At 37.0% G+C, this 13949-nt stretch overlaps 1 protein-coding gene across 1 annotated transcript in view; it reads left to right on the top strand.

The window, feature by feature from the left end:
* Positions 1-1440: 1440 nt before the first annotated feature.
* Positions 1441-13949, top strand: part of SEMA3C (semaphorin 3C) — a 191157-nt gene continuing 178648 nt past the window's right edge. The window contains exons 1-2 of the mRNA XM_004263410.3: positions 1441-1847; positions 3875-4015. Coding sequence (XP_004263458.1) covers positions 3913-4015 — 103 coding nt within the window. The 5' untranslated portion in view covers positions 1441-1847; positions 3875-3912. The remainder of the gene's footprint in view (positions 1848-3874; positions 4016-13949) is intronic.

The raw sequence follows: 13949 nt of genomic DNA on the forward strand, positions 1-13949 counted from the left end.
CACAGCATTCTTCTTTCTTAATGACTTATTCCCTGTCTTCCTAATTTACAAATGCTGACTCAGGCATCAGTAGGAAGATAATAGTGGTCAGTATAACTTGGGTCTTAATCAGTTTCAGAAGTATTTCAGAGAAAACCATGCATAGTGCTTACTCATGTTTGCATCTGGTTTTTTGATACTGTCAGATGTTTTGTGGGTTAAATTCATTATTACAAACTTATGTCAAGGAGCTACTCACATTTTTATTGCACTAATTATCACAAAAAATAATTTAACTGTATTAGATTTTTTTAAAAGAACACATCCACTGAATTGGAAATTTCTTTCATAAACATAGTTGTGTTTAAAGATAATATTGGCCCTGGAATATAATTTTTGAACACTTAAATTTGCATTCTTATTTGACATGATCCCTTCATATCTCAGCTATACAGAAAGAGTTAGGGACATGACTTATGTCGACATAACAAGTGGTGCTTAGATACATGAAAGATATGTCTTAATCACTTCTTCACTTCCTCCTACCTGAGATTTAGTTCAGCTGTCCCACTCCATCAAAGATTTTGCACTTTCAGAAGTGTTTTCTATGATAGTTTATAAGAATTTAGTGATCTGCTTTACTTCATAAAGAAAATTATGAGGAACAAGGTGGAGAAATTACACTCCATGTTCCCTCTGTATAGTGACATCTGCTGGGCTGTAGCCCACAGTGATTTTAAAGCAAGTACCTGCTCATTTTATGGAGGTCGAAGCTCATTTCTCCCGAAGTTCAAGTATGTAGCTCATTGTGATCCGGAGAAATAATTTTCACTTAAACATCAAAGTCATTCCAGAGTTTAACAAGTTTATCTGAAAGTAGTGCTGAAATATACCCCCTGAGGCCTAGATTTGTAAACCTCTATCTGCTGGCATAGTTCAGAACAGCCTTCCTTTACAAAACTGTGAAATAATTTCTTGTAATTATGTTTTGGTAATATCTGGGAGGGTGGAGGTAGAGTACTGTATTATGAGTCAACGTGGTGAGGTCAACAGAGTTACTGCCTTTCGGACATTAAGGAAACAATAGGAAACAATACCCATTAAAAGGATAAGCATCTGCGATGAGGCTGTTGGTTTATCTCGACCGGTTTTAGAAAATTTTCTACGGGAAAAGAACGAGATTCGTGCCCTTTTAGAAACGCATCTCTTTGCCTTAAAAGGATTTAGTGATCCTTCTCTTGCAAAAGCTGCTTTGCACTTTGATATTTAAGGCCAAGCTTAATCTTGAATGCCTTCCAAGAGCAGCCGGTAACAAACAAAAACCTTGGAGCACACCCTGTTAAGTTGTTCACTCCACTGCAGAGCGCGAAAGCAGCAGAGGTGCTCAGTTCGTCCCCCAGACTGCTGCGGCGCATTCCTGTATCTCTAGGGCGGCTTGTCCTGGGGTCGGCCCCGCCCTGGCGGCTCCCTGCCACCCTCTCGCGGGCGCGCTCTGGGTGGGGCCTCGCGGCGGGTGGAGATGCGGCCGAGTGTGCTGGGCGGGTGAAGCGAGCCGGCTGGGCGGCGCGCTGGGGCAGCCAGAGCCGCGCGCCGCGTCGCTGTAATCGGACACCCGAGCGCTCGCCCCATGCGCCGGCCACTTTCCATTCACTTCATAGTGCTTGATTGAGCGACGCAGAGCAGGGCTCCCGGTGCCGCGCCACTGCAACGCTGAGGATTCCTTTACAAAGAAACTCAGAGGACCGGGAAGAAAGAATTTCACCTCTGGGACGCCCTAGAAATTACGGTCTTTGGGGAAAAGGACTACAAACACGCGGATCCAAACCTGTAGCAAATTGACTTTTCCGTGCTGATCTCGTCCCACATCGGTAAGCTGGATTCGTTGTTTTCAGCATTACAAATTTAGAAAAATATAACTTTTGGGTCTGGGTATAGACTTTTCACATATCAGTGTGCTCAGGTCTGGATATTTTCTTAAGAGCGCATGCAGTTTGTCATGGAAGTGTTTCCCTTGCTGAGAGCCCGGCTGGAATTGTTTCTTTAGGTTGTGACACCTGCGGAGAGTTTAAAGCTGAGTATTTCCCTGCCTTCTAAGGCAATATTACTCGAGAGGATTTTATGAAAGAGTCCTTTTCTTACGTGTTATTAGTGTTCAATCAGTACAAGTGAAAACAACAAGCAGCATGTCTTAAGTGTTTGAGTTAAAGGGAAGAAGTCATAAAATATGAGGGGCGGGGGCGTGTATGAGACACTTGGCTTTCAGTCCCTTCTCAGCTCTCGGTTGGCTTGAAATCACATTGCTCTGTATACTCACTCCACTTGACCTGTCATTTCATCTCCAATATTATTCTTTGCAATTTGTGGCATATGTAGCTCTCGTGGAGGCATATCAGATAAGATATTGTTAATAGCAATATGTAGAAATTCGTGATTATTATCAGCCTGCTTAATAAAGAGACAAAGTTTAGGCATATTTATAGCTTTGTGTGTGTGGGTCTTTATACATAAAGTCAACAAAACCAGGGAGTAAATTACTAAGGGAAAGTCACCCTATAAAATCAATTTTCTTCTAAGTTAATTTAGGGATGACAAGGTGAAGAGGTTGTGGAAGCAGGAAGAAAGTGTTTCTTTTGAAAATTACCAACACAAACATCTCTAGGGTTTCCTCCATCTGTGTGGTAAAAGAAGCATGCAATTTTGTTTCTGCCTCTTATAACATATATACCACCTAGGAAATCAACTTATAATTTTTGTTTACAATGGCATGTTCGGTTTAATTGTTCCTTTGCTTCTGTATTACTAAAGCTTTTCTATTGCTTCTGTTACTTTTCAAATTTTAGTGGCATTTCTTTATTGAATAAAATTAGTGGTAAAATTTTAATTTTAAAAGCCACATAATATTGAAGATCAGTATTGTTGTAACTTGTAAAAATAAATTTCTAGATTAAACTCTGTCATGTCATCTTATTGTATAATTGTGGTAGATTCAAAATGATGGGGTTTCTTTTATGGTCCTGAGTTTATTTTGCATATTGTGGCCACTAGAGCTCCTATAGATATGAAGTTACACATTACCTGATCTTTGTTATTCAGACATTAGTTAATAGCATGTGTCAATTTTATAGCTATAGTTTCAAACAGTAATACCTGTCTCTCTGATTTATCTTTTGACATTTTGACAGCCCACTTTCTAGTCGATTTATTTTAAATATGCATTGAGGGATATATGGTTCACTGGATTGCTCACCACTAAGTCATTGGTTTGAATTTGGCACAAATCCATGGTTACCTCATCTACATCACTTAACAGCTGTATGGTCATCTGTATAAACTGGCAGATAACTAATTCCAGTGATCAAGGATTGAGCACTAGTAGATCTCTGTGTAGAAATATCATTTCAGAGATGGTTACTCCAAAAGAGCTAATGAGTGTGTGGAAGTGAATGTTCATGTGGGATTTTCCTACTGCTACTATATTTATGGTAGAAAGAGAAGTTTTCATCCACTAATACCTATTTGCACCATTCTCAAGTCTTTTCAATGTAATGTGTTTTTTAAAGTGAAAAATAAGTTTAAATATTGGCTTTTCCTTTGGGAATCAGTAACTTTTTCCTGGCTGCCTTGTTTTTAATATTAGCATTATTTTGCTGGAAGATGAAATAATTTCACTTTTAACAAAGACTTCCAGACACAAATGAAATCAAATCCAAATTTTCACATCTAAGAAACAGTCACAGCACCTCCTACTGTTTGCATGACTGTAAAAGTTCAGCTGTGTCTTTTGTGAATAGAGTGCTCTGTCTAGATTGCTGGTTTTGCGTGTGTGGTGGGAAGGGGGGGTGTGCTCCTAAAATGTGAAGTGAAATATAACAAACTTGTTATCTTTATTTTAAAGGTACTTTCCCTTGGATATTAACTTGCAAATCTGAAGAAATGGCATTCCAGGCAATTTGGGTCTTGGTTGGAGTATTTGTTTGTTCTACCTGTGTAAAAGGATCATCTCAGCCCCAAGCAAGAGTTTACTTAACATTTGATGGTAAGAAAGTTGATAAACACTCTGAGGACAATGTTATTTGAAGTATTTTTTCTTATCCAGATTCAAAAATTACTAAAGACAGTAAAATATTATTGAGTATTGATTAGCTTTAAAAATATCTAGTGGACAGCTTTTTGGATGACAGCTATTTTAAATTATTGGTTAATAGACAAAAGCCTCTCTTGCATTTGTTTATGAAAATGCTTGAAGTATATTCTGCCCTTTCTGAAGTTTCTTCTGTGTTTGCATGCACACGTATGAGGAGATGGTGAAGAACTCAAAGCCTAAGGTCTTTGATCTTAGTAGTCACTTGGCTTTGTTGAGGAACACCCCTTAACTGCTAATCCTCATCAGCAGAAAGAGCTATGCAGGTTTAATTATTACAATTTTTTATAATACATATTGGGCCTTAGCCTCAAAACTGGTCTCTCCATACATTGTTCTACTGGTGTTTCTTCTATTTCCATGAGGAGTTCCTGAGGTTGGCAAAGTCTCCTAATTAATTGAAAAGGACCTAAAAGAATAGTCGGAAATATTGCAATATTTTGATTGCTGTTGTATGCAGATGTTCTCTTCAGAAGCTTAGGGAAACGAGTGTGATTTCAAATTTTCACAAACGTGAAAGGCTTATGGTCCTCTGAGGGTATGGTTTGCCAAATGTGCGCATGAGCTTTAATGTATATAGTTCAAATGACTTGTAGATGGATGATTTTGGTCAGTCACGTAACGCATACTAATTGGACAGATGGAATAAGAAATAGATCAGAGGGCATCCCTGGTGGAGCAGTGTTTGAGAGTCCGCCTGCCGATGCAGGGAACATGGGTTCGTGCCCTGGTCCGGGAAGATCCCACATGCCGCGGAGCGGCTGGGCCCGTGAGCCATGGCCGCTGAGCCTGCGCGTCCGGAACCTGTGCTCCGCAACGGGAGAGGCCACAACAGTGACAGGCCCGCGTACCGCAAAAAAAAAAAAAAAAAGAAAGAAAGAAAGAAATGGATCAGGCAGGAAGATCATCCTGCCAGTCAGGTCATTTATATTTTTATTACTTCTTTCAGCTCTGTCTCTGCGTAAACCTCAGTGTCACTGGGCATATTTTCATTCATTTGAGAAATAGTATACTCTCAAGCCTTATGTAGCAGGATGTCTTTGAAACTCTATCTTGAATGTCAAACAGCAGTATGACTGACACTTATCACTCAAATGGCTATCCTTTTCTCTTTCTTAAATCACCAAGTGCTTTCCCCAAGGTCATCATAAGCACTGAAGGGGCCTTATTTAGAACTTAGAGTGTATGAGCTTCTACTTGTTTCCTTAGCTTCTGAGTTAGGCATTCCCCTCAAAAGACCATGGCTATGCAGTTAAGTTGGGAAGAAAGGAAAAACAGACCTTTGAAGTATCTTTTTTTTTTTTAATTACTAACAAATCTTGCAGTCTGCCAACACCTCTTCTCCTAAGTTGAGAACTATGAATTACCTAATCAAATAAAAAAGAAAGGCATTAAGGAACAGTACAATTTCTCCCCAGTTTTCTGTATTTGTCTCAGCATATAGGAAGATGGAGTGGTCTCATAGATGAGGTATCTAAACTTGCTCTCTCTATTACTTTGAAACTAATCGAACTTCTTTTAACTGAAACTTAAACCAAAATATGTAAACATTAAAAACAAGTGTGTCAGTGGAGATAATTCATTAGATCTGTGTTTGAAAAGACAATTACAATTTACCTTTTACAGAGGAAATTAATACAATCTTTTAAAACCAAACTTCAATACCATGTAGGACAGTGACTGCTATTTACAAAGTGACTAGAAATTATGATGGGCTTTTTAAAATTCTGCATATCTAAAATTTTAAATGCTCTTAATCTCAAAACTGATTCTTATAGAATAATACTTTAATTTATAACATATGCAGAATACAGCATGATTAGATAAGCTAATGATCTGAAAGTCTTATAATTCCTATTTTATTCTTCCCAAGAGTCTTACTAGGAAATAATTAGAGAGATAGAATTCACTTAATTTGAATACTGTTTTAAAGAGATATATCAACAAGCATAATGAAATGCCACGGTTTCTAAATTAATACCAAAAAAACTCCAAAAATGAACTGTATAATAGACAAAGTATCATTGGAAAAGTACCTTGAGCAAAACCAATTGTTAAAATGTATATATTTCAATCATTAATTCATATTAATTTTCTTAAGAGATTTGACAGTGAACCTGCTTGAGATCCTGTTCCAAATTTCTTATCACTTAAAGTGTCTCTTTGATCTTATTATGACTTCTCTGAGTATCGCACTGAATAGGTTACTAAATTTCTTCCAAAATGGTTTAGTCTTAACATCAAAATATAGAACTTTGTACAAGGTTGACATATATATGAATATATGTTAATTTAAATGTATACAGATATATACTTTCATTTATTTCATAATTAAAAATTTCTGAGTGACACATTAGAAGAATCCTCTCAGTCTTGTCTTACTGTCCAATTAAGAATCACAGTCAATTTAAAGGTGGGTGAAATAAGAGATCTCTTCTCCCATCCAAATTCCATCCCTTCTTGTGGTGGTGATAACATTTGGGAAACAATGATTTACAGATTTGCCTTCCCTATTCATCTAGTGCAAGGTCAACCAGATGGTCATCACTACTATAGGAGAATGTACTTCAGGTGTTATTAATTAGTTACATTTGTGCTAGATAAATCTTGCATGTTAAAAGAACAGTGACTTGGGCTTCCCTGGTGGCGCAGTGGTTGAGGGTCGGCCTGCCAATGCAGGGGACACGGGTTCGTGTCCCAGGCCGGGAAGATCCCACTTGCCACGGAGCGGCTGGGCCCGTGAGCCATGGCCACTGAGCCTGCGCGTCCGGAGCCTGTGCTCTGCAACGGGCGAGGCCACAACAGTAAGAGGCCCACGTACCGCAACAAAAAATAAAAAAAGAACTGTGACTCCTATTAGATATTGCATTTCATAATTTTTATAATTCTTATTTTTTGCCATATACCTTTTCAAATGAATAAAACGTTCATGCAAATTATTTTTGTTTGAGTTGAATTTTTCTTGAAAAAATTCCAATTGTTTGACAAATTCACATTTCATAACATTATTGTATATTTTTTTTCCAGAAAATCTTTAAGATCAATAAGGGTCATAAGGAAAGGCGAGGCTATGTATATAAATAGACAAAACTTGTTTTGCTTGCTAATATGCAAGGGAAATAATTGTTGAAAAGATTCTGCTTTATCAAGAAGAAATTTTAGCATGTAATCTTTTACAAAATCAGGAATAAATACTCCATAATTTGACAGAAGATATCAGTTGCATGTAATTTTAAGAAAAGGTGCTGAGCTTCAGAAAAATGGAAATATTGTCTATATTTGAATAGATATGAAATCTGATGACTACTTTAAATGTGTTAAATATTGTTTCTATTTAAAAATGAGATATTCTTTTCTCTTTTGTTTACATTTTTATTGAGCTGTAATTGACATATAACATTGTATTAGTTTTAGGTGTACAACATAATGATGCGATATTTGTATACACTGCAGAATGGTTACTGCAACAGGTTGTTACCATGTCATTGTAGAAAGTTCCAAAAATTATTTTTCTTGTGATGAGAACTTTAAGATTTGCTTTCTTAGCAACTTTCAAATACAGTACTATTAATTGTAGTCACCATGCTATATATTATATCCCCATAACGTATTTATTTTATACCCAGAAGTTTTATATCTTTTGACCCCTTCACCAATTTTGCCCACCCTCTACGCCCTGCCTCTGGAACCACCAATCTGTGCTCTGTATCTAAGGCTTGGACTTTTTTTTTTAAGATGCCATATATAAATTAGATTATACAGTTTTTGTCTTTGTCTGACTTATTTCACTTAGCATAATGCCCTCAAGGACCATCCATGTTGTTGCAAATAGCAAGATTTCATTCTTTTTTGTGGGCGAATAATATTCCATTGTATATGCATACCATATCTTCTTTATCCATTCATTCATTGACGGAAGCTTAGGTTGTTTCCATATCTTGGCTACTTTAAATAATGCTGCAATGAACTTGGGTGTTCATATATCTTTTGAGTTAGGGTTTTCATTCTCTTTGGATAAATACCTAGAAGTGGAATTACTGAATCATATGGTAATTCTATTTTCAGTGTTTTGAGGAACCTCCCCACCGTTTTCTATAGTTGCTGCAGCAATTTACATTCCCACCAACAGTGCACAAGGGTTCCCTTTTCTTCACGATCTCACCAACACTTATTTCTTGTCTTTTTGTTGGTAGCCATTCTGACAGGTGTGGTCTAAGGTGAGCTATCTCATTGTGATTTTGATTTGCATTTCCCTAAAGATGAGTGATGTGGAGTATCTTTTCATGTGCCCCTTGGCCATTTGTATGACTCTTTGGAAAATGTTTATTCATATGTTCTGCCCATTTTTTAGTCGAATTATTTGTAATTTTCCTATTGAGTTGTATGAGGCCTTTATATATTGTGGGTAATACCCCTTATGGTATATACAATATGTTTTGCAAATATATTCTCCCATTCAGAAGGTTGCCTTTTTATTTTGTTGGTGGGTTCCTTTGCTGTGCAGCAGCTTTTTACTTTGATATAGTTCCATTTGTTGATTTTTGCTTTTGTTGCCTTTGCTTTTGGAGTCAGACCCAAAAAATCGTCGCCAAGACTGATGTCAAGGAACTTATTTCCTGTGTTGTCTTCTAAGAGTTTTTTGTTTCTGGTCTTACTTTTAAATCTTTAATCCATTTGGAGTACATTTTTGTGTATGCTATAAAATAATAGTCTGGATTCTTTTTTTTTTTTTTTTTTTTGCATTGGGCTGTCCAGTTTTTCCAACACCATTTATTGAGGAGGCTGTCCTTTCCCCATTGTATATTCTTAGCTTCTTTGTTGTAAATGATTGACCATGTATGCTTGAGTTTATTTCTGGGCTCTGTGTTCTGTTACATTTACCTATGTGTCTGTTTTTATGCCAATACCATACACTTTTGATTACTACAGCTTTGTAATATAGTTTGAAATCAGGGTGCATGATATCCCAGCCTTATTCACCTTTCTCAAGATTTCTTGGCTATTCAGGGTCTTTTGTGGTTCCATACAAATTTTGGAATTGTTTGTTCAATTTCCGTGAAAGATGTCATTGGAATTTTGATAGGGACTGCATTGAATCTGTATATTGCTTTGGGTAATATGGACATTTTAACTGTATTAATTCTTCCAATGCATAGGCACAGAATGTCTTTTCATTTCCATGTTTCTTCTTCAGTTTCTTTCAGTATATAGTTTTCAGTGTACAGGTCTTTCACCTCTTTGGTTAAATTTATTCCTAGGTATTTACTCTTTTTTTCCTTTTAAATAAACTTCACTCTTAGAAGAGTTTTAGATTTACAGAAAAATTAAGAAGGTAGTACAGGTAGCTTCCATATACCCTACACCCAGTTTCTTCTCTTGCTAACATCTTATATTAATATGGTACATTGGTTACAATTAATAGACCAATATTTATATATTACTATTAAATAAAGTCCATTTTTTAAGATTTCCTTAGTTTTTTGTTGTTTTTTTTTTGCTGTACGCGGGCCTCTCACTGTTGTGGCCTCTCCCATTGTGGAGCACAGGCTCCAGACGCGCAGGCTCAGCGGCCATGGCTCACGGGCTCAGCTGCTCCACGGCATGTGGGATCCTCCCGGACAGGGGCACAAACCCGTGTCCCCTGCATCGGCAGGCGGACTCTCAACCACTGCGCCACCAGGGAAGCCCCCTTAGTTTTCACCTAACATCCTTTTTCTGTTCCAGGATCCCATCCAGGATAGCACATTACATTTAGTCATCATGCCTTACTCAGCTCCTCTCATAGCTGCTTTTCAAAGCAAAACAAAGAGAAGCTCCTCCATGGTTCCTGTGGTAAATTAGTCTCTCCTGCTTCTGTCTTTGGTCTTGGGCCATGCACAACTAAAAGTTTAATATTTAAGGCATTCTTCCTGATGCTGGTTTTTGTAAGAGCAGAAAATAATGGGAAACAGTAATATTCTAACACTCAAAAATTCATAGCACCAATGTAGGTGCTGAATACGTACTTCACTGAGTTTATCTAGTGATCCAGTGAGGTAGTGTGTATGGAGTCTTCCAAAGCCGCAGTCTGTGTTTTCATTGATGATAGAAGTGGGGATGCTCCCTTGCTGTCTTGGTCCTCCAAATTTCTTTACGAGTGGCTATGCGACTCAAGTTTAGTCAATGTGATGTAAGACAAAGATACTAGGTAAGGTTTATATAATGCACAAACTCACCGGCATTCATTTGGCCCTTTATCCTTTGCCCTAATCCATGATTCCTATCTGGAATATCAAAAATGGTTTTGATTAATAGAAATAAAGTATTTTATTCTTTCTGATGCAATTATAAAGGGGGGGATTGTTTTCTTAATTTCTCTTTCTAATAGTTCATTGTTAGTGTATAGAAATGCATCCAAATTTTGAATATTGATTTTGTACCCTGAAAATTTACTGAGTTTATTCATTTTAAAAGTTTTTTTGTGAAGTCTTATGAATTTATATATATATAATCATGTTGTCCACAAATAGTGACAGTATTACTTCTTCCTTTACAATTTGGATGTCTTGTATTTCTTTTTCTTTCCTAATTGCACCGGCTAGGACTTCCAATATTATGTTGAATAGAAGTGGAAAGAGTGGGCATCCTTGTCTTGTTCCTAATCTTAGAGGAAAAGCTTTCAGCTTTTCACCATTGAATATGAGGTTACCTGTGGGTTTGTCATATAGGGTCCTTATTATGTTGAAGCATGTTTCCTCTGTACCCCCTTTGTTGAGTTTTTATTGTGAATGAAAGTTGAATTTTGTCAAATGCTTTTTCTGCATTTATTTGAGACAATCGTGATTTTTCTCCTTCATTTCGTTAATGTGGTATATTATGTTGATTAATTTGCAGATGTTGAACCATCCTTACATCCCTAGAATAAATCCCACTTGATCATGATGTATGCTCTTTTTAGTGTATTGTTGAATTGTGTTTGCTAATATTTTGTTGAGGATCTTTGCACCTATGCTTATCTGGGATATTGGCCTGTAATTTGTGTGTGTGTGTTTGGTGTCCTTTACTGGCTTTGGTATCAGGGTAATGCTGGCCTCATAAAATGAGTTTGGAACCATTCCCTCCTCTTCAATTTTTTGCAAGAGTTTTAAGAAGGATAGGGCTTCCCTGGTGGCGCAGTGGTTGAGTCCGCCTGCTTATGCAGGGGACACGGGTTTGTGCCCTGGTCCGGGAAGATCCCACATGCTGGCGAGTGGCTGGGCCCGTGAGCCATGGCCACTGAGCCTGCGCATCCAGAGCCTGTGCTCCACAACAGGAGAGGCCACAACAGTGAGAGGCCCGCCTACCGAAAAAAAAAAAAAGAGTTTTAAGAAGGATAGATATTAAATCTTCTTTGAATGTTTGGTAGAATTCACCAGAGAAGCCATCTGGCCCTAGACTTTTGTTTGTTGGGACGTTTTCAATTACTGATTCAATCTCTTTATTAGTAATTGGTCTATTCAGATTTTCTATTTCCTCATCATTGAATCTCGGCCGATTGTATGCTTCTGGAAATTTATCCACTTCTTCTGGGTTGTCAAATTTCTTGGTGTTTAATTGTTCATAGTTGTCTTTTATGGTTCCTTGTATTTCTGTGATTCCTTGTATTTCTGTAAAGTCTCCTTTTTCGTTTCTGATTTTATTTATTTGAACCCTCTCTCTTTTTCTCTTTGGTGCATCAAAAAAATTTTGTTTATCTTTTCAAAGAACCAGATCTTAGTTTCATTAATCTTTTCTGTTGTCTTTTAGTCTCTGTTTAATTTATTTCTACACTGATCTTTATTATTTCCTCCCTTCTACTAATTTGGGCTTCATTTATTCTTCTTTTTCTAGTCCATTTAAATGTAAAGTTAGATGGTTTATTTGATATTTTCTTGTTTCTTGAGGTAGGCCTGTATCACTATGATTCCCTCTTACAACTGTTTTTGCTCTATCCCATAGATTTTGGTGTGTTGTATTTCTTGTATTTCCATTTGCATGTGTCCCAAGTTATTTTTTGATTTCTCTTTTGATTTCTTCATTGACCCATTGGTTGTTCAGTAGCATGTTGTTTAATCTCCACATATTTGTGGGGTTTTTTTCCTTCTTTTTCTTGTAATTGATTTCTAGTTTTATACTGTTATAATCAGAAAAGATGCTTGAATTGACTTCAGTCTTCTTAAATTCATTGAGACTTGTTTTATGATCTAACATATGATCTATCCTGGAAAATATTCCATGTGCACTTGAGAAGAATGTGTATTCTGCTGCTTTTGGATGGAATGTTCTGTATACATCTGTTAAATTTTTCTGGTCTAATGTGTTATTTAAGACTGATGTTCTGTTAATTTTCTGTCTGGATGATCTATTCATTGATCTTAGTGGGGTACTAAAGTCCCCTGCTATTATTATACTGCTGTCATTTTCTCCCTTTAGGTCTGTTAATATTTGCTTTATATATTGAGGTACTCTTATTTTGGGTGCACAAATATTTACAAATGTTATATCTTCTTGTTGGTTTAACCCCTTTATCATTATGTAATGACCATCTTTGGTTTTCTTTTTTACATTATTCGTTTTAAAGTCTATTTTGTCTGACATAAGTATAGCTACCCCATCTTTCTTTTGGTTTTGTTTGCATAAAACATCTTTTTTCATCCCTTAACATTTAGTCTATGTATGTCCTTACGTCTGAAGTGAGTCTCTTGTAAGAAGCATGTAGATGGGCCTTGTTTTTTAATCCATTCAGCCACTCTGTCTTTTGATTGTAGAATTTATTCCCTTTACATTTAAAGTAATGTTTAATAGATATGTACAAATTTGCTAATTGTTTTTTGGGGCTGTTTTGTAGTTCTTCTCTGCTCCTTTCATCTTCTCTTACTCTCTTCCCTTGTGTTTCTTTTTTTGTTTGTTTGTTGTTGTTGTTCTTGTTTTTTTTGAGGTACGTGGGCCTCTCACTGCTGTGGCCTCTCCCGTTGCGGAGCACAGGCTCCGGACGCGCAGGCTCAGCGGCCATGGCTCACGGGCCCAGCCACTCCGTGGCACACAGGATCCTCCCGGACTGGGGCACGAACCCGTGTCCCCTGCATCAGCAGGCGGACTCTCAACCACTGCGCCACCAGGGAAGCCCCTTCCCTTGTGTTTTGATGACTTTCTTTAGTGTTATGCTTAGATTTTTTTCTCATCTTTTGTGTATCTACTATAGGTTTTTGCTTTGTGGTTACCATGAGGTTCACATATAACAGCTTATATACATAACAGTCTACTCTAAGTTGAAAACAAGTTAAATTAGAATGCATTCTAGAACTGTATACTTTTACTCCCCTGACCACCTTTTATGTTTTTGATTTCACATTTTACATCTTTTTAGTTTATGTATCCCTTAACTAATTATAGTTATAGTTATTTTTACTACTTTTGTCTTTTAACCTTCACACTAGCTTCATAAGTGATTAATCCACTACCTTTACTATATAGTTACTTTTACCAGTGAGATTTTTATTTTCATATGTTTTCTTGTTACTAATTGGTACCACTTCCTTTCAGCTTAAAAAAGTCCCTTTAACTTTTCATGTAAGGCCAGTTTACTGGTTATGAACTCCTTTAGCTTTTTCCTGCCTGGAAAACTTTATCTCTCCTTCAATTCAGGATGATAACCTTGTGGCGTAGAGTATTTTTGGTTGGAAGTTTTTCCTTTCAGCACCTTGGATATATCACACTATTCCCTCTGTTCTGCCAAGTTTCTGCTGAAAATTCTGCTGATGGTCTAATGGGCGTTCCCTTCTATGTAACAAGTTGTTTTTTGTCTCTTGCTGTTTTTAACATTCTTTCTCAA

The sequence above is a fragment of the Orcinus orca genome, chromosome 9 (genome assembly GCF_937001465.1).
Source record: "Orcinus orca chromosome 9, mOrcOrc1.1, whole genome shotgun sequence".
Classification (NCBI taxonomy): domain Eukaryota; kingdom Metazoa; phylum Chordata; class Mammalia; order Artiodactyla; family Delphinidae; genus Orcinus; species Orcinus orca.